Genomic DNA, 25,341 nt, shown 5'->3' on the forward strand with positions numbered 1-25,341 from the left:
TGGAGTGGAATCAACACCTCTCTGACCAACAAAGCTGGACACAAGTTTCATAAAAAGTAATTGCAGAGCTGTTGTATTGGATTGTATGAGATAGTACAATAATAATTTAAACACTGATAGTGTCAGTTTTAAATATTTTTGTAATCAAATATGGAAATGTTGACATTTCAAAGCGTCATCATGATGCTTGTTATTTCAAACACTGATGCAGGTGTAGGCTACATCATCAAATCATCAAATCTGATATTTACCAAAACATCCGTACATCAAAATGATTAAATTGTTATTAAATGTCTATTGCATCCATGTCTGGATTACACTCATAATTCTGTGTGGTATGATATATAGTGTATTGCCTCTTCTCACGATGAATAGACTCCATCTGTGCTTCAAAAGTCAGTGTTGAGCTCCAACAGTAAATCCTCCGAGCAAATCCACGAGCAACTGGGATCATGTAGAGTAGCCAGGCGATGGATGGGGCAAAAATAAGGTCAATGCATCTGACACAGAAATAAGACCATAGAATCATTTGAAGTGCTAGAGAAGCATCTTAGCTGGGAATAGTCCTGATTATCCTGCAGTGTGGGGAGAAATAATGAGGACTTAACACATTTAACCCACGATAAGTCATCAAGGTCATAACCAGTTATAATGGCACTGCTCCAAAAGTGGAAAATGTAGTTTGTTTTGTTTTACAAGCAACCAAAAGTCAAACGTTATGTGCACAGTTCCATTAGCTATAGCAATTGGTAGGTTTAATGGAGTGCTTTACGAGGACATAGGCTTTGTTTGTAATGTCATTTAGACAGACAGAATATGAATGTGTATTGCTCATATGAGTTGAGGGTGATATTTTAACTAAAATATCTCTGCTGACCTCTTCTGGTTGCTTGACAAAAATATTTAAATTGTGCTTGTAGTGGCAGAATTTAAGTATGGCGTTTGGTTAAGGAGACAAAGATTGTGTATATAATGTTTTATGCAAGATGCCATATATTCTTCTTTTTTTCACCACTGCAACAATAATTGGTGTCTTACGTCCAGGCTGAGCAGTTGTGTGTGCATGACAGAAAATAAACAACAACCACTGTTGCTAGAACTGGAAATGGTGGCAGAAGAGGCATTATTTGCTTCATATGATGACTGGTGCCCTCTTCTTCTCTTGAGAAGGCAGAGAAAGGAGGATTTTTTTTATAAAGCTTTTGTTTAGACAGTACTCATTTATTTACGTCTGCAAAAACAAGTAGTCACTGGCCAGCGTATTCAGCCTCAGCCTTTTCAGGTCAGCATGAGCAGTTTCGTTAAGTGTTACATAACCTCCTGGCAGCAAAGCAGCGCGCTCCGTCATGAAGCCGAGCACACTGTTGGCTGCGTCTTTACCGCGTCAGGTAGCAGTGCCACGCGGACGACACAGATTGACCCTCCTGAACGCCCCATGACAGAAATCCAACCTATTTGTTGTTTTCTCTTCAGCATATTTAAGATATTTTGTCACTTCGTCGTCGTTGTTGTTGACGCAGCGTTACCCAGAGGGTGTGCGCCTCTGTGTGCACGACTAAGACACGCGCATCACGGGCTGCCTCTGCGTCTACACCGTCACTGCCCCTCCCTCTCTGACTGCCGGCATCACCAGCAGCCTGGTGCTGTCATAAACCGGATAATAAATTCCCGTTTAATGATCGTGAAAGAGGGGGCGCGCGTCGTATTTTGTGTTAATTATTATTATTATTATGCTTGGCTGCATTCATTTGTAAGTACATGCATATAATGTTCCGTTTGGACGCGACCCCATTCAGAGACGTATAGCACAAACCGCTTGTTAGTCTGTTGCTATTGTTTGTATAATTATTTGGGCTTGTGAGGATACGCACGTATCTTATATTCTGTGGCCGCGGTCGAGGGGTGAATAATACATCTCTCTTTCGCTCGGAGGTTTCTCGAGGTTTTCAAAGGGCATCCGCGAGCGGCACGGTGCGGCAGCGATGTGCGCGTCTGACGGCTAGACGGAGCCAGAGGGAGGGAGCTTGTTTTCTGCCGCTGCACTCGTTGAGTTCTCAGAGTTCTCGGTCACATCCAGGGGTTCGAGCGCTCCGCTCAGTCTGTGCCTCCTCTCGGTTCACCGCCTGGCTTTTAGGATGCGACGTCACGAGTTGATCGCGCCTGACAGATGTTGCTGTGTTGCAGTTGCACGGGCATAGGTTCTCCGCGCTTGCTCTAGTTGTGTGTGTGGTTTTTTTGGGGGGGTGATGATTCTGTAACACGGTTCGTGCGATAAACACCAAGTCCTTGCTCTGTGCTCGGACAGATCGCGACGCTCAGTTAAATCTTCGGGATTCCATAAAATGATACCTGGATCCGCCGCATCAATGCTACCGTCTGCAGAAGCTGCGAAATTGTACCAGACCAATTACGTCCGCAACTCCCGTGTCATCGGACTTTTGTGGGCCATCTTCACCATCCTGTTCGGCATCGTTAACGTGACCATCTTCTCGCAGCCTTACTGGATCGGGGATGGCGTGGATACGCCGCAGGCCGGCTACTTCGGCCTTTTTCACTATTGCGTCGGGGACGGCATCGCCAGAGAACTGGCCTGCCAGGGTACCTTCACTGAGTTCGCCGCTATACCCTCCACCGCGTTCAAGGCCGCCTCCTTCCTCATTGGAATGTCCATGATGCTGGTTGTCTCCTGTATCGGCTGCTTCAGTCTCTTCTTCCTCCTCAGCACCTCCACCGTGTACAAGATCTGCGGCTGGATGCAAGCGGCATCAGGTACGTGCCTTTCAGTAGCACCTATAGCGGGATACAGGGGCTGGAGGGGACCTTGAGAGTAGGATTTATTTATTGTTACCTATTCACATGTAGGGGGGAACATGGATATGACAACATTGCACCGTTTTCTTCCCAGCTATACTAAACACAGTTACAAGCCAATATTGTCTCAAAATAAATGTTGGGTCCAAGACACGCTATCTGAAGTGTCTAAGGGGCCTAATTTGTTTCTGATAAGATCCTTGGCATGATACGTTTTGGAAAGTCTTAAACTGGTTGATTGATCAGTTGATTAGATCAATAGATTGTCAGTGCAGGGCAGCCAAAGATAAGCAGACAGTGTCCAGGATCTCTCCTGGAGCTGTCAGCCACCGCTGCTGAACAGACAGTGCTGTCCATGGTGCTGAAGTGTTGCTGAGGACATTACTTGTGTATGGACAGCTACAGGTGAAGTTTCTCAGCTTAATTTACTGTATTTCAAATATCTCATTAAAAATCCTGTCATACTAGCATTTACAAATATTACTGATATAAATAAACCATCTGCAACTGAAAACATTGATTATTTTTCACTTTTGAAAGTGATAGCAGCTTCCAATTAGGCCGGATACTGACTTAAATAACCAGAGCAGGTGTTGGCCGTGAAGTGACCGATCCATATTAACTATAGTTTATTGGTCAATGTCATTGTTCAATTTTTTGCAGTTTTCACTGACCTCGCAATCCGTAGTGTAATGTTTCCACATGGAAATGATCCCAGTAAGTTCCACACAGTACTGTAGTAGATCAGTATACTTCACAAACATCACACTGGCATTGGATTGATATTGGCAGATTCACTGAGTTAAGGTTTGGGACTTGGTATCAGGAGGAAAAAAAAGTTGTATGGGTGCATTTCTTGTTCCAGTCCTGTGTTTTGAATTTTGGTGGGCAGAGGTCCATTTGTCTAAATTAGGAACATGTATTGTGCACCGGTCTGTGCTTTATACATCAATACAGAGACATTGGTATCTTGATGTTTACGTATCACCATGTTTCTTTGTTTGTCATCATAACCCTTTATTCTAATACATCACGACAACATCATAAGTGCACAGATGAAACCTCTGAAAAGCGCACATTTCTTTTCATTCTTGGTCAAAGATGATGCTCCTGCGTATTTGGATAATATAATGCAGAATTTACAAATGCAACTTTTTTTTAATGAGATTGCATGACCACATCAGATAGATACTTAATGCATGATACAAGGCTGGTTTTATAGCACCTAAGAGGTTTAGCTACAATACAGCCAAATATAATGTGAACTGTTTCTTGAATGACCTGCAGTCTATCTGCTGCCAGCAGGTGTGTGTGTGTGTGTGTGTGTGTGTGTGTGTGTGTGTGTGTGTATAGACTTAAGGGTGTTGAGTGTGTTGAAATACTGTCGAGGTCAGCGGTTCAGCGACTGGCAGCATTTTGTCACTGTAACTGTGAGCTGATGTCATCCAAGGTGAGCGGAGGCCTCCGTCATCTGAAGGGAGTCCAAACGTTGCCAAACATCGCGTCTGCTCAACTGAACCCAGTGGTCGAAGCAGTCGGCTTCCTGTTCGCAACGATCACAAATGAGGGGGGATTATTTGGACCGGCTCCAGCTCAGTGTGTTATGCTGGGCTGAATTAATGCAATAAGCCTGTTTAATGAGGAGACCGCCGGGCTTTGTGCTTCTGTAGCTAAGAGATGAAAGAGAAAGCCAAGAGGAGAGACCCTGACCACAGCAAGCTGGCGCAGGGATGCCTAATGAGGGAGCCTTGCTGCTTAGCACTGTCAAACTTCATTACGCTTATAGCTGAAGGTTAAACTCCCGCTGCCTTCACTGGGGAGGACAGGTGGCCCACTGGCATCTGTAATGGGCCCCTTACTGTCAGCTGATGTTTTGATAGAGAGGTACAAATCATCAATATTATAGTGATAAATGACAGGCCCAAATTGTGTGTGTGTGTGTGTGTGTGTGTGTGTGTGTGTGTGTGTGTGCATGCAAGAGGAAGAGAAAAAGGGAATGATAAACCACTTATTTCTGTATTGCTGTATTTACTTAGCAACACAGGGGTTTGCCACATCTCATCTCGTTTTCTCATAGAAAGGCTACATTTCTTTCCATACATGGTTCTTTCCTCGTCTTTATTGTAAAATTGTATGGTATGAAAAAACAGCACATAACAACACCATGCCTCACTGAGCAAAGTGCTTTTCTTTCCGATACACTAACTCAACATCAAGGTCATATGTGTTGGTTACGTATAAGGATGCACCGATCCGACGTTTTCAGTCCCAATACAAACAGCAGTACCTGGGCTTTGGCTATCAGCCGATACTTGAGTACCGATTTGATGCCTGTGTTTAATTAATAAGCTGTCTGCCTCACTCAGGATCATTCCTTTATGTGTAAGGAAACAGGCTTCACTTTGATATAGCTTTACAAACTTTACAGACAAAATGTAACAAATTAATATATAGATATGAATTAACTGATTGTTATTTATTATTGAGTAATAAATCATACACCAGCAACTTGGTAAATCATGTAAAGTGTATACCTTTTTAATGCAGCAACAAAATGGTAAAAATTTAAACAGGAATTTAAATTCCAGTATGTAATGTATACTAACCTAATTTAATTGAATAGATCGGCCACATCGTTTCCGATACCTGATCCATGTCTTTGAAGTAGTATTGGCCCAATATCCGATATCGGTATTTGTGCATGCCTAGCAAAATATATATAATTTAAGTGATGCCACACTCGCAGACGCTTTCACAAATCCCCTTGGGCAGAGATCAGAAGGTTGTGCATAAACACTTAACAACATAAAACAAATTCACACCGTCACAGAGAGCTCCTCTCCACTGAATCGGCCTGTGAGAGCATGTGGAGCCATCTCCAGGAAAAAAGATTTCTATGAAGCTCAGGTGAAAGAAAAATGCTGAATGTTTGATGAGAAAGCAAACCACCAGAAAATGTTTGAACTCTTGAAATGTCTACCGCAGCCAAAGAAAGCTGAGAGCAAGAATGCTCCTGTGTCCATCCTGCTCTATCCTTCTTTCACCTCACCAGAGCTATTTCCGTCTGTGCATCTGCTCACGTCCATGGCATGCAGATGTAAGCGTTGGGTTTTTTTCCCGCTGAACCGAGCTCAGCAAGATGCATGACGCACAAGCTCCTTTACCTTATCTCTTTCTGTTACTTCCACACACTTTCACCCCTCTGTGCATCTCATCTAGTTTCTCCTGCTCATTTTGACCTCGCAGTATTTCCAATTCCACTCTCTTTTCATACCTTTTCTTTCACTCTCCTCCCCTTCTTTTCTCTTAATTAATGACCTTGTTCCAGTGAGTACAGTATGTGCTGTCCATTTCTCTCTCCATCCTTTCTGTCCTGTAGCTGCAGTTTTTCAGGGGTCTGCACGCCAATTAACTAAGAAGACTTTGAGGTCAATGATAATTACTTCTCAGTTTTATATCCCATCTGCATACTCTTATTATGGCGTCTGCCAGCCTTTTTCTTTATTTGTAGGAGTCTGTTTCTTCTCAAAATCATATTAGTCATACCTGTGAATAAACAAAATGTAGGCTTTTGAAGTCAGAAGAACAAATGTGCAGACTGAGGGTGGCCTATTTGGAAAGGCTGATTTTCAACTGCCTGGATTTACTTACGGGTCAGATGCCTATTTTTCACTCTTTTTGTTTTTGTCTTTTTCTGTCAGTGTAGGCTTTGGATGTTGTTGTTTTTTCATTAAATAAAAGGTTTGCTTTAGAATTCAAGGGGAGGCAAAATGCCAAAAACATCCTCTGCTTCTTTATTGATGTCTTTACCTGATACTTTAGAACGTTTAGAACATTTGCATGGGTTTCTGTGACGTACTTAAACACAAACATCCGTCTGATGGGCTGCTCTTGGCAAGTCTATTTCTGATGAAATAGATACACTTATGTGATTTATTTTATGGAGTGAGGGTTTAATGCTTTAACTCATTTCATTGTACAAATAAGATTAATTAGTTTAGTCAATTAAATGACAATTGGTTTGTCAGAAAGCGGTGAAAATTGTAATTTCTTTTCCCAAGGTGATGTCTTTAAATTACGCGTTTTGTCCGACAAATAGTTTGAAACCAAACATTTTCTGTTTACTCTCACATAAGACAAATCCTTCATAATTGAGAAGCAGTATTTGAAAAGCAGTATTTGTAGTTAGAGAGTATTTGGCATTTTTGCTTTAAAAATGTCAAAACTGTATATTTTTTGTCAATTGGCTAATTAGTTGACTAATTGTTTTAGATCTAAACTAGATTACAAGATACAACTTAGTTAGACCAGTAATCACTGCTCTGATCTTACTATGACCTTGGACTAATCCTGTGAATTGAACTTCTAGGCTGCTCTCAGTCAACATTCAAACTGCATGCATATTTCTAAAGTAAAGAAAAAGTACCATTCCACTATAAGTTCTTTTCATTGTATGTGTATGAAATATATGAGTGTATATATATACGTGTGTGTACCAGTATGCTAAGACAGCAAATAGAGCCTTCAGTTAAAATTGAACAGTAGGGATCGACACAACAAAACCTTAAACCTGTATTGCCTGACAGTGGTGAGAAAGGACAGTGGGGAGATAAAGGGAAAAAACAGAGATGACAATACAGAGAAAACGAACTGTGAGATAACATATGAGACAGAAGTCTGACGTCTGTACAGACAGAGTAGATCAGATAAAAGAGCTCAGAGAAGACTTTGGACGACCTCCTTCTTTCTCTCTGTTTTGTTATCTCTGTTTCTGTAGCTGGCTATCACTCCCATGGTCCATTAGCTCCACTGAGAGGCTTGTTCTGAGAGGAACATTAAAACCTATATGCAAGAGGTGGAAAGTGGTGGAGATGGCTGTCATAGAGCTGCACTTTTCACTGCAGTAGGTTACCAGAAAGTGCGTTTCGGCTCTCCAGAGTTAATGCTGCACGTGAGCTTTTGTCTGGAAACCCTATCTGGCCCTTAAAAGCAGATTATAGTGCTTGTCTGAGGAAAAGGGCGATTCTTTTACTTTTGAATGTTGCTTTGCTTTCTGTGTTTATGTGCCTGCTTCACAGAGCAACGTTCAGTTTTTCGGGAGACATAGTAGATGCACATCCTTTGTCTGCATGCTAATACATGACCATCAGTGCCCAGGGCTTAAGTTAATTAAGCCCTGGGCATGTTGTCTTTTGACAACATGCATCTTTGTTGAATTACAACTTCCTCAAGTTAGCAATCCCAAACAACTTTATGCTATTGTAAAAATTAGCATATAAATTAAACACATTTCTAATGAAATGCACAAAAAAAGTTGACTTTAATTTAATTAAGTGCTGTTAAGCTTTGTCCATAATTGCTATAATCCCAAAGTAGTAAACAAAGAAAATGTTTGTCCAAAACAAATATGTATTAACTTGGAGCACAATAGGGCTTTTTTTCATCTTCGAATGACTTCTGCAGCTTTTTTGTCAATTATCCTTGAATGAGCTTCTGCATCTTAACTGCATCGAGTTTACTCACTTGAACTCAGTGTGACCGATCACAGCTGTACCTCAGTTTATCCCTAAGATATAAATTCACGCTGCTCTGCTCCATCAATGCCAGTGAATTATTATTTATCCATAGTTCAAAGGTTTGACTTTGTGAAGTAATTTGAGGGACAAAGCTAAAGCAGTGAATTCATAATGTTAGTAAGAAAGCAATATAATGGGAATAATGTTAAGTGGATGGATAATGGGAGAAATAAACCAGTGACTACCGATCAACACTGTCAACTGGTATTTTACATTTTTAGCAAATGAAAAAATAATGGTCTAATTTTGCTCTTTGAGGCCTCTACCAATTCATGATTACATCCCCGATCTGATCAATAAATAAGCTGTGGCCTTTCAAATGAACTTCATAAGTGTGCTCTCTATAGTCTGTGTAGTGGGAATTTGCCCAATTGTATGAATGGATGATATCCTGAAACTACACTGGAACGTCCAAACTGCAGCCTGTGACAGGAGGACCTTCTTGTTGTTCTAAAGCAGTCTGTGAACGTTTGGGGGCTGCCGGTTACCATCAGCATGTTAGAAACAGTTTGATGTATCCAGTCACTCGTGATGCTGCAGCTGCGTACAGAGTAAGGAGTAATGTCTCTCTGCAGCAGATCAAGTCAGATACCGAGTAGGGGCAGATATGTGCAACGCCAGATAGTGAAACAACATACTGAGAAAGAAACCTGGTTCTGTGCCTCTTTTTGTCTATGAGAATTATAAACCAGGCTCATATTGATGTGAGTGACACAACAAACAAGAGTGATTTTAAAGCAACACAAATATGAACACTCTGCCGAGTTGCTCTCAAATCCTAAGTAGCAAAAACCGTGCTCATAAGGATATGGGTTTCAAATGGCTGCGGAAGGAGGTGGAGGGAGGAAGCGATGGGGGTCTTGGGATGAAGGGGTGTAGGGTAAGGGACGAGGGGGTGAGGGTGGAGGGAAGTGGATGGAAGGATGGGGGGAAGAAGGGGGAAGGGGGAGGGATGTGGAAACTGAGTCAACGGGGTCGGTTGTGCTTGAATACATTTGTGCTGAGGAAATGAGATGCGTTAGGGGCGTGGTTTTTGTTGCCGAACTTATTTAAAAAACTTCAGAAGTCTTTGGCTGAAATCTGCACTGGTCGTCTGGGGTATACACGGAAGTGGCAGTCAGGTGGTAAAGAGAAGTGATGGCAACTGGTTCGGGATAATTGCAGAGCCGATCTGTATTCTCGCTGGGTCTTTTCAGAGCTGAAACTGAATGTGCTGAATTGTGACCCACAACCTTTTTTCAATCAAATCAACTGGATGCACAACACTGCCTTGTGTGCTAATCCACACATGGCACCTTCGCAGAAGGCTAGATAGTGATGATCTGTCGAGCACACACTCATCGCTGTGACTCTCTTTTGCTCTTTTTCTGTCTGAGTGGTTTGTCTGTCTTTTATCCCGTCTCACCTGTTCCGCGGTCTCATTTGCAATCACAAAACGGAAAACGATCAATCACGCTTCCTTACCAGTTTTTGCTCACGTCCACACAGGTAATGTGTTTTCAAATCACCCGCATTAACAGCCTTCCACTCCTGCCTTTTTGTAATTAGAAAAACATACAGCCTGTTGAACCATCTAATTATAGCCAGCGGGAGGCATCGGGGAACCATCACCCATGCAGCTCACGCTCACTGATGATGGTGGACAGCAAGAGGAGAGGATGAATGATGAATATCTACACACACACACACACACACACACACACACACACACACACGCCGCACCATCATACATATGGCACCCACACAAGCACAAACTCATTTACATGCATGTACTGTCCATGTTTTTCTTTCCAGTAATTACATACCACGGCTTTTCAACACAGCAAGAGATTCCGCTGGATGGCAATATGCTGCTGCTTTAAGAAGCCTGAGATTGTGTTCTTGGACATGAAACCGTACAAATCAATGATGATTAATGAGCCTGCACTTTGTGAGTTTGGGTGTAGCGCTGTGGAAACTCTAAATGCCAGCCAACCCGTCACCATGACTCCCCTGTGTTTTGTGTCCCTGTAGCCCTGCAGGGTGTGCACTATAGATTTGAGTTAATCCCTGTGATCTCAGAAGTGGCCTGGCTCGGGCCAGAGCTCCGGCTGGGGAGGCTGTTGATTTATTCCACAGGGGGAGGGATGAGAGCCAAGGACACTGTGACCCACAAAAAAAACAACTTTTCATGCTGCAGTGACAGTAATGCACATGTTCCTGTATGCACAGGGTTGGAAAGTAACTAACTACATTTGAGTGTTTACATTTTATCCTGATTTATAGTCCTACTTCTCTACATTTCAGAGGGCAATATATACATTTTTTTTCATCCCACGTTTCCAATTTATTGAACACAGCTATACTGGTCATTTCAAAGATTTTAAATAGAACACATATGATCAGTTTATAAAACATTACTTTGTTATTGATTAAACCTGCCAAAAGTATATGAAGCATTTCATAATAGCTCAATCTGGACCAACACCGACATTAAAGTACTGCTTACATTTTAATGTCACTGACAGGGGCCATTCTGCTTAATGAGCACTTAAACTTTTGCTACTTAAAGTCAATTTGGTTGCTAATACTATAAGAGCTTCTACTGATAATAAGTATAACGCTACATTCCATTAAAGTAAACATTTGTATTATTGTAGGAGGGTGTTACTTTTACTTGAATACTGTGAATATTTCTTCTACCACTGCATATGCAATACATCAAAAAGTAATACATTCATTTCTGTCAGCTACAGTAGTGTGTAGTCAGTCCAGCCCTTACACTGTGTTTGCATTCCTCCTGATGCAACTTAAAGAAATGCACAGGAATGCACCACTGCTTTTGTTTTGTTGTGGTCACAACTGTTGAACAACCATGTGTTGCATAATGACAATAGATTATCCTTGAACCATTATGTTAGAAAGTGTTGTCTGGAGGGAGCATTTATGAAATCTTACATTTCTCTGCCGCAGCCTTGCAGTATGTCCTAAGAGAGCACTGCCCTAGCCGCGGCTGTTTGCCTCCATCGTCTCTAAACCGGTGGCCAAGCCAGAAATTTCATAGATAATTCAAAGGTCTCTTTTGATCCCCATTGCCCTTGCCAATCTTTATCCTCTGTGGAGGTGCAGGCTGCATCTGGACCTGTTACATAAGCCCCCCCCCCAGCCTGCTCACTGCGGTTTACGCTGCACTCCTTCCTCAAATCCTCTCCCCCTTCCTCCACCCTCTACCTTCGGGGTTAGGCTTTAACCTGAAGTGCTACATTTATTGAAGAGGCACGTGTCTCACTCTTGTGTCAGCCTTATATCACTTGAGATGTAGTCACTCGATAATTTCAGAGCACACCGTGTCCCTCCTACTACATGTCCTGCGTCTCCTGGAGGCATTTGCAGCTTGTTCTCCTTTCTAGCGCCAGCTTCAATCAATGTGTAATAGTGAGGCGCCGTCTCACCGCATGGTCTGTGTGGACATTAGGAGTCAGAGCACACACACGCTGTCTGAATATACACCATTTGGCCAGAGTAGGCATGATTTAAAAAAGAAAGAAACAAAGCTTCTACTGCCAAGATCGTCAATGTCAAGAAAGATGAGATAGGTGAGACCAATAGATGAGACAAACAGACAGACAGATGGCGTTAGAGATGTATCCTAGCAACTACTTTTCACATTACTAGCTGAGACTTTTCTTAAGTTTGAAGTTTTTAAGACCTGTTTTAATGAATCCCCTTCTCCCTTTATGACATTCTCTTTTTTTTTGGATCAGGCCACTTGTTCTGAAGAAAATAAAGATTTCCTTCTTGCTGTGTTTTATTCCCTATTGTAAAAGTGAGAGTGCTTCACGCAGCCTACAGGTACGCTAAGATATGCAACATGTGCATGTGGGAAGAATATTTGCAGAATTGCAAGATGGTTTAAAAGTTTTTCCAAGACGTGTCCCGGTAAAGAACACAGATGATTTGATGAAATAAGCCTTTCATTGCTCCTCCTAATCCTTTAAACGGAATTGATAGGTTAGCTGTGGGCATTATGTGCTCGTTGTGCAGAAAATTGCTGAAGATGTTGACAGCGCGGGATGCAGAGGATGCCCGGAAGCTTCTTGCTCCCCTCCAGCTAACACTGAGTTTTGCCAGCAACTGAAGCAGAAATAGATTTGGACTGCGGACAGCTCATCTCAAGAAGCATGATCCTCATCTTCCAGGGGAGATAGTTGGAGTCAGTTTTAAAAGTTTATCTTGCTCCACTTTCCACCGTATTGCTGACACTTAGAAAATATTCTTTTTAGAGAACTGTCATAAGTTTGTGGCCAGTCAGCTGTCTAAACAAATGTTTATCTCCTGTCTATGCTGTGTGAAACTATGAAATATATTTCTCATTATTATTATCATTTTAATTGTCATATTCACATGAATTGACATGTGTTATAATACTAACAAGGTAACACAGGAGACAGTTTCTATAGCTCACATTCATAACCCTCTTTCTTTGTTCTCTTACAACCCCATAAACCCGGGAGAAGCAGACAGTAGTGACACATTTTCACACTCCATTTAGTTCCACTATATAGATCACACACTCTTAATTGCCCCATTTATCTGAATGCAATTATGGTACATCACTGTCATTGTCTTTGGCCGTCTTCCTTTGGTCCTCATTGACTTGGCTTCGGAGCCAGTGTGAGGAAGAGGAGGTTGATGCTGCCCACGCTTCATTAGAGTCTGGACTGGCCTTGGGAAAGATCAGATTAATCAGTCTCATTTTACGCCCTCTCCCTTGACTACGTAAACCTATAGAAGTAGCTCTCTAGCTGAAGCAGGAACCTTATTTGCTTTATTGAGTTATGAGAATTATATAAGGAAAGGCAATCATAGGCATGATTATGGAAGCAAACATATTACATAACAAACAGAAGAATACTAGAAACACTGGGGAGCCTATAGAGCGTGAAGCATGTTGAAATGAGGATCGAAAGGACAGGCTCCCTTGGTAGCAGAGAAAGATGAAAAGAATGCAGTCACTCCTAAATTGGTTGAAAAGTAATTTGTTATGTATTAACTGTAGTAGGCAAAAATCTATAGTTTGATATGAAACTGTGATAAAACGTCCACTCAGGTCCTTTGGTTATCTGGTACTAATATTTCTTAAAGCTGTTCAAGACTCGTTTAAGGTTTGGGTAAAACTGGTGATAATTAAGAAAAAAAAATATATATATTTCACTTCTACGTAGAAAGTTTTAAGCCTGCACATGGTTCAAAATACCAAGAATTGAGAGAATAGAGGTACAAATATTAGCACACATCCTGCAGCTCTGTAGGAGACAATCCTCAACAGACGCCGTTAACAGATGAAGAAAAGGATGCGCTGTTCTTCTTCTTAGATAAACTACATGCTGGTCTCCTCCAGCAACAAGGCATGTTTCTTTCGGTCATTTTGTATGCTTCAGCTTGAAAAGCGTTGTTGGTGCATTCAAGTGCTTGGAGGAAATTCCAACATCTGTTATGCTTTGAAAAAAAAAAAGCACAAAGAATGTAAAATATTTTAGTTTGACATCAAACCGTTAACACATGCAGAACCAACCTTTTGGTCATTAAAACTTTAGGCTTTTTCTCCCGCTCCCACCTTGCTCTCACAGTGTGGTGTTTGGGCTTGGGCTGCTTGTCTCCAGTCTCAGCAACATGAGTCATCCAAGCACCCAGCCAGGCTGTCACACTGTGCCTCAGCACTGGCAGGAGTCTCACTCTGCCTGGAGCTCAATGCTGGTGAGAGCAACGCAGACCACAGGCATCGGGGATGAACTGGGTCTTTAGGGGTTGAAGATTACATTACTAACTAATGAAGACCAATAACAAGCTGTTATTTTGTTCTGTTTGGATGTGAGTTATAATAATGTCCTTTTGTGTCTCATAAAAGACTGCACAAGGAACCCTTTGAACTGAACTAGCAAGACTTTGCCCACGTTCAGGTCACTATTTCACCTGTGGGAGTATAACATTAGCTCTTACATTAAAGCAAACTTATGCATATTCATGGTAAACCCCAATGGGATAAACACGTCTGTGCCGATTTTCTTGTCTGAGCCAACTTTTACTTTTTTACCTTAAATGCTACTTTACCAGTCGTGAGCTCATTCACCAGAGAGGCTGACAGTTCAGTAAACACACTCTTTTGTTCCCCAGCACCGATATTTGTCACTCTGGGCAGTGACAAATGAGCCTCAGCACTTGAGCCACTGTGTGTATTTTACTCAGAGGGTCATGTTTACCACTATATCTGTGCGTGTGTATGTATGTGCATATGTGTGTGTGTGTGTGTGTGTGTGTGTGTGTGTGTGTGTGTGTGCAAGGCCTTGATCCATAAGCATTGTGAGATAGAACAGTTTGGGATGTGTGTATGTGTAATTCAGTTTGCCACAGCTAGAGAGGAGAAAATGCGATCCACAAAGGACTGTGGGAGTTAAAAAAGAGCAAATCCCTTTTCATGGCTGCTTAGATGCACTGCAGATGTGTAAATGATAGAAATAACTATGTATTTCCATCTGCCACCCAGTGCAATCAATGACATGCTGAAACACACTCAGCAGAATTGCAACTGCATTGACAGTGTTGTTGTAAAACATGAGCCAGATGCTATGGAGATAGATTAAACCCTTGTATTTCAAATGCAGTGTACAGTATATGTGATTCATTCCTCTTTGTCTGCAAAGAAGAGATGCAAATCCTATCAAGCTGCTGCTTTGGAGGTGACATTGGACCTCCGGTCACCAACACTACTTGCAAATGACACGCTGAGATTATAGGAGGCAATGGGATTCATTCGGCATCGATGAGATTTAGTTGTCTCTTTGGGAAAAAGCGAATGAGGCTTCTGACAGATCTGCTGCCATCGTACCGTTCTGTACCATCTGCCGCGCTGCCCTCAGACTCTCCTGTAGAGCTGTTCGCACCTAATCTGCCCAACCTACAATCCCTTACAAAAGAGGCTGTTAGCCAACAAGCACTTTCTCAGTCCAGGTTTCCGCTCACATGGTCCCAGTGTTCCCAAGGAGAGAAAGAGACAAACAAAGAGAAACAAACGCTCAGTAAATGCTGAGAATAGCTCCGCTGAGGGGCTCCAGCATGCGGTAGCCAGTGCTCATAACGTTGACTTGGTGCTGGGTACTTGCTGGAGGCCACACACGGGGCTGGAGCACGGCACCCTGTGGGCTGTGTCTCTCACCACCTCTCTCCTCTCTCCGTATCTCTGGCTCATCATAATATGTCTCTCCTCTCTCTGCGTCTGTCTGCTGATCTCCAGAGAGAGCAGGAAAGAGACGGAGAGAAGGGCAAAGCTGAAAGGGTAGGATGATGCCGTCAGTTATTGTCTCCGACTGACAGCTGCGTTCTGTCAGGTGTGCTGCTATTTCTGTTGCCAGGATTTGGAGCACACCATTTATGACTGCAGCATGAAGTTCTGCTCCTCTGCAGTGTGAGTGGGTGAAGCCACTCAGATGCCAACGGATAATGAGAAAATGTTTTCTTGGGAATACTTAACTTCAAGTTTCCCTATCTAGCATTGCTAGCAACATCTATTATTTGTTTTTAACACACCATCATGTAGCTGTAAGCTCCTATTAGGGCATATTAAGTGTTTGTTAATGTACAGTATTTGTTAGCTGTTATAATTTTATATCATTACATTATTGTTGTTCAGTATCTGTTTATATAGCAGCCTCCTCTTATGCATACCCATAGGAGGAGTTATAGTTGTTGAGAAATACAAAACAGAATTACATTGCAGTGTGTTGTGAACCATTTATTACGTGTTAATACACTGTTCATGAATGCTAAATAAGGAGACTCAAAGTGGAGTGGGGTTTTTTGTTTTGTTTTAGTGACTTTTGGATCAATCAATTAGTTGTTTTACCGATAAAATGTCAGAAATGATTTACAGTGATAACAAAGACAACCAGCAAGTCCTCACATTGAAGAAGCAGTGACTATATGGCATTTCTGCCTGAATAAAATGGACAATTAATTTTCCGTTGATCACGTTATCGACTAATCACTTCTGATAAGCACAGAGGACATATGCACACACTCCCACCGCCTACCTAATGTACTTTCATGTCGGGCACTGATTTGTTACAATTACCAGAATAACTTGTATGAGGGGCAACAAGGGTAAAAGCTAAATCTGTTAATTATGACGAACCTCTTTCATTTATTACAACTGGTTTTGGTACGAAATCAATGATTTTTAATGAAGCCAAACTTCCTGACTCTGAGGAACTAACATAATCCCATGATGTTGTTTACAATTAATTTATTTTGTAGTGTGTTTTTTATGACTGATGACACAAAGCCATGTTTGGCTTCTTAACTGTGGTAATAAGAAAAACACCATGCGAGAAAATTGGCCCATCAATGCTGCTTATAACAGACTCTCAATGTTATGTGTAATTTTCTGAAAATGTTCTTTAATGTATTTATTTAGTATTGATTGGCATTTTGTATCTATGTTGATTTTTCTACTTTCACTACACAGTAGTATATCCCGACTGGAGGACCAGTCGATACCAGAGGATATTTAACATACTATCTGGATACTATTTATGTTTTCAGAATTCCCATATGCAGAAGAGTATTTTAAATATTTAAACACGATGCCATGCTGCTTTGCCTACGTTATGATATTATAAGCTTTTTTGATTCCCTCTGTAAGTGTGAAAACCTAATGTGAACCATTCTTCCTTCCTACGCTGTACGGTGCTATAGTTTTGAATTTGCATTATGCTCCTCATTATGTAAGTGGATGCTGGAACAGGTGTTGTGTGGTTATGGATTAGTTGACTCCAGGCTTACTGTAACAGTTTTTAGAGGGGACATGTGCTCCTCCTCTACCCACAAGCTGTTTCTGGGAACAGGAGCCGCATATGTGGCATAATCCTGGCCTGTGCATCCCTCAGAGATGTTCGTCTGCAGAAACAGGCGTAGATGATTTATAGCATTCATGACTGTGACAGATTTTTCTTCGACTCTTGTATCTCTTGCTCTCCTTTGGTCTCCGTCCCCTGATGCTCTCAGCATTTGTCGGTGCACAACTCTATTATTCTTCTTTATCCTGCACTCTCAGTCTCTTTCTCTTTCACCTGCCCCAGAGCAGTGTGCGCCTCTTCTCTCTGCTCCTGAGTTTCAATGTAATATTCATGATGGCGCTGAACCGAGCCGAATGCGTGCCGGAGATACCCAGAAGGATCTGGAAAAGCTTTTGTTACCTTTGTAGTAAATGCTTCATGAGGGAGAGAGAAAATAAATGTGTATTGACTCACAAAATATCAAATGGCATTTGGTCTGCCATGGCACTCTCTCTGTTAAGTGAAAGCTGTTACATAAAACCCCATGATCTGCTTAGCATGTATGCTGTCGGGAGAAGCACGGTTGGTAGAATCTCATTCGTTTGAGTTGAAATAGTTCTTTTTTATCAACTCACCACTATTCATGATTGCCCATTTCCCAAATCGCCACTGGAGGACAGCGTCACCCGATGACACACAGCTTTTCAGAACCACCTCAGGCTGGACAGCTCCCCCTCAAAGAGCTATATCACAGTCAGTTCTATTATAATGTTATCTCTGTTAAAAACTTGTTATTGTTTTACTTGAGTTCACATTCATATTAGTGTATTTGTATTGTTTATACTTTGCAGGTATAGTCATTCTGTTTGAACCTGGCATTTCGGCACAGTTGCAGATAAAGATTAGGCTACACTAATCAGTGTTTCCCTTATCTTCACTCTGCGCACCGCTGCTGCAGAATTATGAGCGCCGCTGTTAAAGTTTAACGTGATCATATATCCTCTGCCCTCGTGTTTCACCGAGGGCAGGGCTTAGCCACTCCACACACACAAAACAGAGCAAAGGAGAGACAGGGGAAGTGAAGATGAAGTTATCGGTACTGTTACAAACAGGCTGGGTAGTGAATAGTATTATACTATTTGTAGATTTAGATTCCAGCAGTGGCTGCGTAGGATTGTTTTTGACTCATGTGATCCAAACATGTCCAGAACAATAACTAAGCGTTTTAAAGTACAAAAGTAAAAATTTGAAAAAAAGATAGATTTAATCATTTCCTAAATTTTCTTTTCTTTTTTCGAACAACATATTTTGCTTCAATCCATATTTGGTTATTTAGCCTTTAAATAAAGACATTGATCTTCTGCGTACTGCACACAACGGGAGGAACGCACAATATATCAATGTTATATTCACAACTATTTTCCGCTGTCCCCAAGTGGCCAAAAAAAACAACAACGGGTATAGCAGGTTTAAAAGGGGATGTGGTTCAACAACACTGCCACATTTGTGGAAATGTATTGTCAAATCAGGACCTGCTCTGCAGCCTCTGACACAGACAACTGCTGTTTATGTCAGTGGGGACTTGTTAGCGAGATGTGGACAGGCACACAGATTTGGTTTCATTTGATGCAGGTGGAAGTGGACCAGTTCGCTGTCACTTGTCACAATGTACGTCAAAGCCTCAGTGACACTCACACAGGAGCTGAATCATGCACTAGAGTCTGGAGGACGTTTCACAGGCTGTGGCGCTATACTGTATAAAACGCTTAGCTGGGCGGAGTGACATAGGTTCAGGCGAAGCCCTATCAGAACCTGTCAACGCTAAGTGAAGTCTTTCTTGAGTGAAAAGGCTCTGTCGTTTGACTTAATGGAGATAGCCGTAAAACCAGGTCTGCAGTTCAACGATTTATGTTTCTTAATCGCATGCTGTTTGCTCTCATAGCGATGTAAAAGAACATTTTCTGTTCCAAATGGCATAGAAATTAGGAGTGTAAGGAAATATTGATACACATGAATGTCACGATATTGTGTTTTGTGGTACTTTATCGATACCGAACTCGACTTTCGATTAGCTATAGAGAATTAAGGCTTCTGTAATATGGTGAATGCAATGCAGCCTTGTCTTCATACGATCCTAAAATTAGATTTAAAAAATTGCTCATGTATGGAAATATATTGAATCATAACTCATGTTTCATCCTACGTATTGTATCGCCAGAATCTTGACAATACACAGCCCTAATAGAAATGCTTGAAGTAGAATATTTCACTGCAGTACTCTTCCACCTGTCCATCTGAGCCTGAATAAGTCGTTGCTTTCTGAACCTCTGTGTGCATATGAATTTGTTATGACAGTTAGAGCCATGGGGGGAAGGTAGAGGAGCAGTCGAGAGGATACTCTGCTCTGTTAAGTATGCAGTTTGTCTGCCGCATGTATTGCTCTGTAATTTCCCTCTTACTTACTTTCTCTCACTGAAATGTCTCTCAACACCTCCTGCCGTCTTTCGGCACTAAGACCGCAGCGTTACTGTAACAAACTGCAGTGTGTGAGCGCTTTCATGCATATGTGTGGGCTGCTTATGTATGAATAAAAAAAGAGAGTATATGGTTCTTAGTTTTGGTTGTAAGAAGCCAGAAAGAAGATACAAATGAGGTCAATAATAAGCAAGTTAAATACACACATTTCTGTTTCAAAAAATATGCCAATATGAGCAACATGCAGGTCCTTAAAAATGCAGATCACATGATTAGCAGACTAGAATAAATTACAAAAGCCAAAATCCAGTATGCAAACAAGCAGCGTTCAGGGAGGAAACATTGCAAGCAAGTGTTTGGGGGGGATAAAGAAGAGGGGAGTGTTGCTCTATTAATAATGTGCAATGCACTGGGGATAATTGTGCAGTCAGCTTCTTTTTCCAGGTCATCTGCTGTTCTGCTGCAACATCACCTCAAAGGAGAACCTAATCCAAATTGAAGATGAGAGAGATTTTACCCCTTGGGCAAAAAACTGAGAATGAGGAGAGCTTAGTTGAAAATCTAAAGAGTAAGAGAAAAGGCTGCAAGAGCTTTCGGGGGCTTTCATTTTTTCTTGCGTTATTCTGCCGCAGCATCACCTCAGAGAAGAATCTCTTTTAAACTGAAGATGAGAGAGAGACCCAAATTGCAGATGAGAGAGATTGTGCCCTTTGGGCAAATACTGAGAATGAGAAGCAGTGAGTTAAAACTAATATTACCATTATTTATAATACAAGAAGTGAAGAGACATCCATGAGATTTTGTAATAAAACAAGTAAACTATGTGAATGTGAGGAAAATCCCAGGCAGTTTTTCAGGACATTTCATATTATCAGAACAGCTACACATTCTAATAATCTCTTGCTGCTTTTGTGTCCAGCTTTGACTGTTGCTGCAGTTGTTTACTGCTGTTTTTACGGCTCTTCCACTTGCACTCATTGTGTCTAGACACCTCCCACCTAAGGGAGGGAATGAAAATCAATGTGATAAATGCAATAGAAACAGCAAAATCACCAGAGAGGAGAATATTCGGCCATATACTTCTTTATTTCTCATTTCCCCTCAAAATGTCATTATCCTAGATTATCCATTTATTAAACTGCCCTTTCCTCCCCAAACTAATTTTTGTTCTGCTCGTACATTTTGTTCCTCCCCCCTTTCTTTCATCCACTTTTCCTCCTAATGTTGCCAACTCTCTTGTCATTCTTTAACCCTTTCTTCCTCTCTCTGCCTCTCCCTAGGTGTCTGTCTGGTGTTGGGTTGCATGATCTACCCTGATGGTTGGGACAGTGACGAGGTTCGGCGGATGTGCGGAGAGCAGACAGACAAGTACAGCCTGGGGGCCTGCTCCGTGCGTTGGGCCTACATCTTGGCTATTATGGGCATCCTGGACGCTCTCATCCTCTCCTTCCTGGCCTTTGTCCTGGGGAACCGACAAGACGGACTCATGACAGAAGAGCTACTGGCTGAGAGCAAGGGTGAGAATATCTCATCTGATAAAATGTGATATTTTATTGATCTCCTTTGGGAAATTCACTCTTCGCCTGTGCACCGTGCTGGAAGTCAGAGCTGAGTTCACAGTAGCACTCCAGGAGTATGTTGGGATTTAATAAATGATTAATTTGGGTGTAGGACAGCTTCTTTAATCATTAGGTTACATTTCTCATAAAATCTATATTACTATTCTTGGAGTTAATTAAGTGAAATCATAAATATTTCCCCACAATTATCACACACACAGTCAATATATCTAGAACTGGAAACAGATTTTTTCCTGAATTTTCAATTGATTTACTTGTACTGGGTCACTGATATGTATCTTTTTGGGGGGGCTGAGTGGTTCCAGACAAATCACTCTAAAAGTGCACTCTCACTTCAATTTGTGCAACAGTGGGCTGGTAAAAGTTTACACTTAAATGAAATTAGAATACTTTTAAGTTTGCTTTATGAATAGACTCTGCATTTATAACAACAAAATGTATTTCCACCAGACTGAAAATAGAAAGTGTTCACTCATAGATAGTGAAATAACATAATATTCTGGTATACTTTATTATATGAGCTGAATTCTGTGCTCTTTTGTTTATGAGATCTGAAAGTAAAGTTTTGATGCAATGAGCTTTTGATAGAACCTCTATAAAAACAAACTAAATTTAGGAGGCTATAAATTAATTTCAATATAACCAAGAGGACTGCAAGAGCCAGCTTTTGAATAACAGGTTTATTATACAAAATAAATAATCAGATCAGCAGACTTGATGTCTGCTGGTCTGATAAGCAACCATGTGTACTCATTTTAAGCCCTTAACAAGCAGCTGTGTTTTGTCTACATACCTAAAAATGGCATAAATAAAATAAAATAACCCATTTTGACTACAGACATGACCATGGCCTCTTCTCAAAGAGAACTGAGTGATTTAAGTGATATTGACCAAATGTAGCAAAGTTTTCCACTTTTTTTACTCTTCAATTTTAGAACGGTAGAATGTTGTTGCGGAAAAATTGGTATATGAAATGGTTTATTCAGATAAGAAATCAGTGTCAAGGGGTATTTTTGCTTTCAAACAACGTATATTAAGTCAAGGTTGAATGAGGATTCAACTAGATGCCATCCCAAATAAGTTAGCAAACTGCCTTCCTGGTCTTTTGTCTGTGAAGGGGTTTAACACCCTTAAAATTAAATTAGTTTATGTTATCTCTAACCATAACTGTCTTGCAAGTCACATATTTGCTCTCTACTGTAGTATGACTGCACAATGCTCCAAATCATATCTGAGGCTCCCTATACAATCACACCTCACTTTCCCACCAAAGCTCTACCATACACTCAGGGGATGTAATGGGCTGGCCTTTACGCTGGTGTCCATGCACATGTAATCTGCATTACTATCACATGTATGAAGTACTGTTAAGAAGCCTGGGTCCAGGTATGTCTCCCAGTGGGAAATGGCATTAGTTTGTCTGTGCACTGTAGTTTGTAAAGGAACCAGACAGGCATGGCCAACCAACAACCCATTAAACAAAAGTATGGAAAAGAATGAAAATGAAGGAGAGAAAAGGAAAGAAAGCAGATATTTTAAAGTGGCAGAAGATGCTTTGAATGCCACTTTCTTATTATGATTGAAGTAACCATGCAACATCATCATGGTATCATGTTTAATCATCTGTGCAAGTAGCTGGCATACAAGCAGCGGATGAGATATGTACAATTTTTATTTTCTCATCTCAAACTACCTTCAAATGACAAATATGAGATAGGGAGACAAGATGAAAGATCTCACGACGATCTCACAGTAACAGAAAACTTGAATGGGATTATCTGTAGGTTTACCTTTCAATAAACAGCCTCACTTTGTACTGATGTACCATTCCTACCATGTATACAGCTCACTAGCCTTTTATCTATCAGCTCATCCCTGGTGCCATCTACTGGTGTTTGTGTGCAACATAACCAGTCATTGTGAGGGATGCATGTGTTTGGCAATGTGTGAACATGGGAGCCTAATAATAGCATGACCTTGAGAACCTGTTGTGGCAGTTTTATATTTTACTCAGTGTTTTTGTTTTTACAGAAGGAGGCAACGCCTAACCAAATCTGAAGGTAAGTAGGGACAAAGCATAATCAACGTTGAAACATGCATGTTAATCACTGTAGCATTATGTAAGACATCATGCACATTGTGATTGCTTCTTAATATTTAATGTACAACCGTGTAAAGTAAATACATTTTACAATCCACGCTGATCCTCATTCTTTTGCCTCCTGTAGCCCCCATTAGCCAGCAGTGATGATACATTATTTAAGTAAAAGCAGCAATACCACAATGAAAAAAAACCTCTGTTACAAATAAAGGTCCTTAATTCTTAATCTTAGTGAAGTAAAAGTACAGTATGAGATATGTGAAATTTCTTTTGGTAGTTAAAGTACTTAAAGGCCCCTTTCTGTGTCATATTTTATCATCATTGCTGGTGTATAACTTTGTAGGAGGCATTTTAATGTCTTAGCTGGCTGATGTTGAGCTAATTGTATTAACTTTAGACTGTTGGTTTGCTTAATCTAAAAAACATCTAAATAAACAATGTCATATTACAGTGTATGAGCTTGTCATGAATTTAGTATGTAAAATCATAATCATAATCATGATAATAAAGAGTAGTCGATAACTGTCAAGTAAATGTAATGGAGAAAAAAGTACAATACTTTTCTCTTTAATGTAGCATAAAATAGAAATACTTACGTATGGTGCAACTACCACAATCTTAGTGGAGGAAGAAGTACTTGTATCCTTTACTCAAGTAAAAGTACTAACACAAGAACGTAAAAGTGCTTCATTACGAGTAAACATTCTGCATTTCAAAGTAAATATTAGGAAAATGTACATAAATGTACTATATCTGCAAAAAAATAGCCTTTGTGGCATTATATTACAATATCTATTACATTATTAGATTGTTTATAGTAGAAGTTTGAAGTAGCATCACGTAAAGTACAAGGACCTCAAAATTGTACTGAATTGCTTTATACTGCATAAAGTTTCTCTCTCTCTCTCTCTCTCTCTCTCTCTCTCTCTCTCTCTCTGTCTCTCTCTCTCTTTAAGGTTCCTAAATTTCTGTTTTCATGAAGTACCAGTCAACCCTCAACATCAGCTTGGAGGAGGGAGGCCATCCAGGTCTGTGAAGGAGAGGAATACTATGGAAACAGCCAGCCTGCCTTTCACATTTTCCTGCCAAAACCCCCAGTGTAGCCTACCATCAAAGCCCATCCATTTTGCTTGCAGTCCCAAAATCCTCCCCAGCATTAAGATGGAGACCAATGTACTTTCATCCCAATGTGTCTACAGACCTAACCCTTCAACAACATTGAGTAGACCATGGCAGGGGCAGTGACTGTTATTGTGTTGAAGAGGTATGGACTACCCACTACCTACCCGAGAAGGCACAGGGTTGACATTGTACACCTGCAGTATATGAGCACAGACACAAACACACACACACACACACACACACACGCTCGCCAACTCACTCATATGCACAAACACGACTCAACACACAGACAGTACATTCAAACAAAACATTTACAAACTCTGTAATTACAAGTATTAAACTATGTTAACACTTAGCCGTGTGTACCACCGTCAGAATGTGTGTCATGTTTTATTTGTGAAAAGAAGAAACTGCTCACTTTTAGATAATATCGGGTTGACGTAAATCTGTTGTGTTTCATTTGTAAAAGTTTGACAATGAAATGAAAACTTTTAGTTTCTTTCTTTGCTCACACACCTCTTTGTTCCTCTTCATTTACTAGAAGAAAAAACAATATTTAAGATATTTTATAAGAATATTATCATCCAAAAGAGAAAAATACTTGTATTAAAAAGTATGTACAGTGAATATTAAAGATGTTCTAGGACTTTTAACTAAATTCATTCAATGCCCTGCTAGCTAACTTTGCACAGCGCTTCAGTTTGAGAAGAAATCTAATATTTTATAGTCTGTGGTATCTACACTGTGATGGAGCTGTTAGGACTGTGTGCTGCAGGACTCGTAGCTGCTGTGTGTGTGTGTGTGTGTGTGTGTGCGTGTGTGTGCGTGTGTGTGTGTGTGTGTGTGTGAGTGTGTGTGAGTGTGAG

At 40.9% G+C, this 25,341-nt stretch overlaps 1 protein-coding gene across 2 annotated transcripts; it reads left to right on the forward strand.

Moving 5' to 3' along the window:
• Positions 1-1,513: 1,513 nt before the first annotated feature.
• Positions 1,514-25,341, forward strand: LOC137881711 (LHFPL tetraspan subfamily member 3 protein-like). 2 transcript variants are annotated; one of them, XM_068723778.1, is made up of 4 exons: positions 1,514-2,769; positions 20,953-21,189; positions 23,287-23,312; positions 24,310-25,341. In XM_068723778.1, exons 1-3 carry the CDS (start codon positions 2,343-2,345, stop codon positions 23,298-23,300), a joined length of 678 nt encoding a protein of 225 aa, XP_068579879.1. In that variant the 5' UTR covers positions 1,514-2,342; the 3' UTR covers positions 23,301-23,312; positions 24,310-25,341. The 2 variants fall into 2 exon arrangements, with proteins under 2 accessions (XP_068579879.1, XP_068579878.1); XM_068723777.1 differs by having other exon boundaries at positions 1,598-2,769; positions 23,284-23,312.

Source organism: Cebidichthys violaceus, unplaced genomic scaffold (genome assembly GCF_023349555.1).
Source record: "Cebidichthys violaceus isolate CVI_PGR_0920_01 unplaced genomic scaffold, fCebVio1.0.p SCAF_3, whole genome shotgun sequence".
Lineage (NCBI taxonomy): Eukaryota > Metazoa > Chordata > Actinopteri > Perciformes > Stichaeidae > Cebidichthys > Cebidichthys violaceus.

Bases quoted from the DNA above. Each gene is read 5' to 3' on its own strand.
- LOC137881711 (XM_068723777.1), top strand. From the start codon at position 2,343: ATGATACCTGGATCCGCCGCATCAATGCTACCGTCTGCAGAAGCTGCG. The intron at 2,770-20,952 runs GTACGTGCCTTT...GCCTCTCCCTAG, and splicing joins CTGGATGCAAGCGGCATCAG to GTGTCTGTCTGGTGTTGGGT.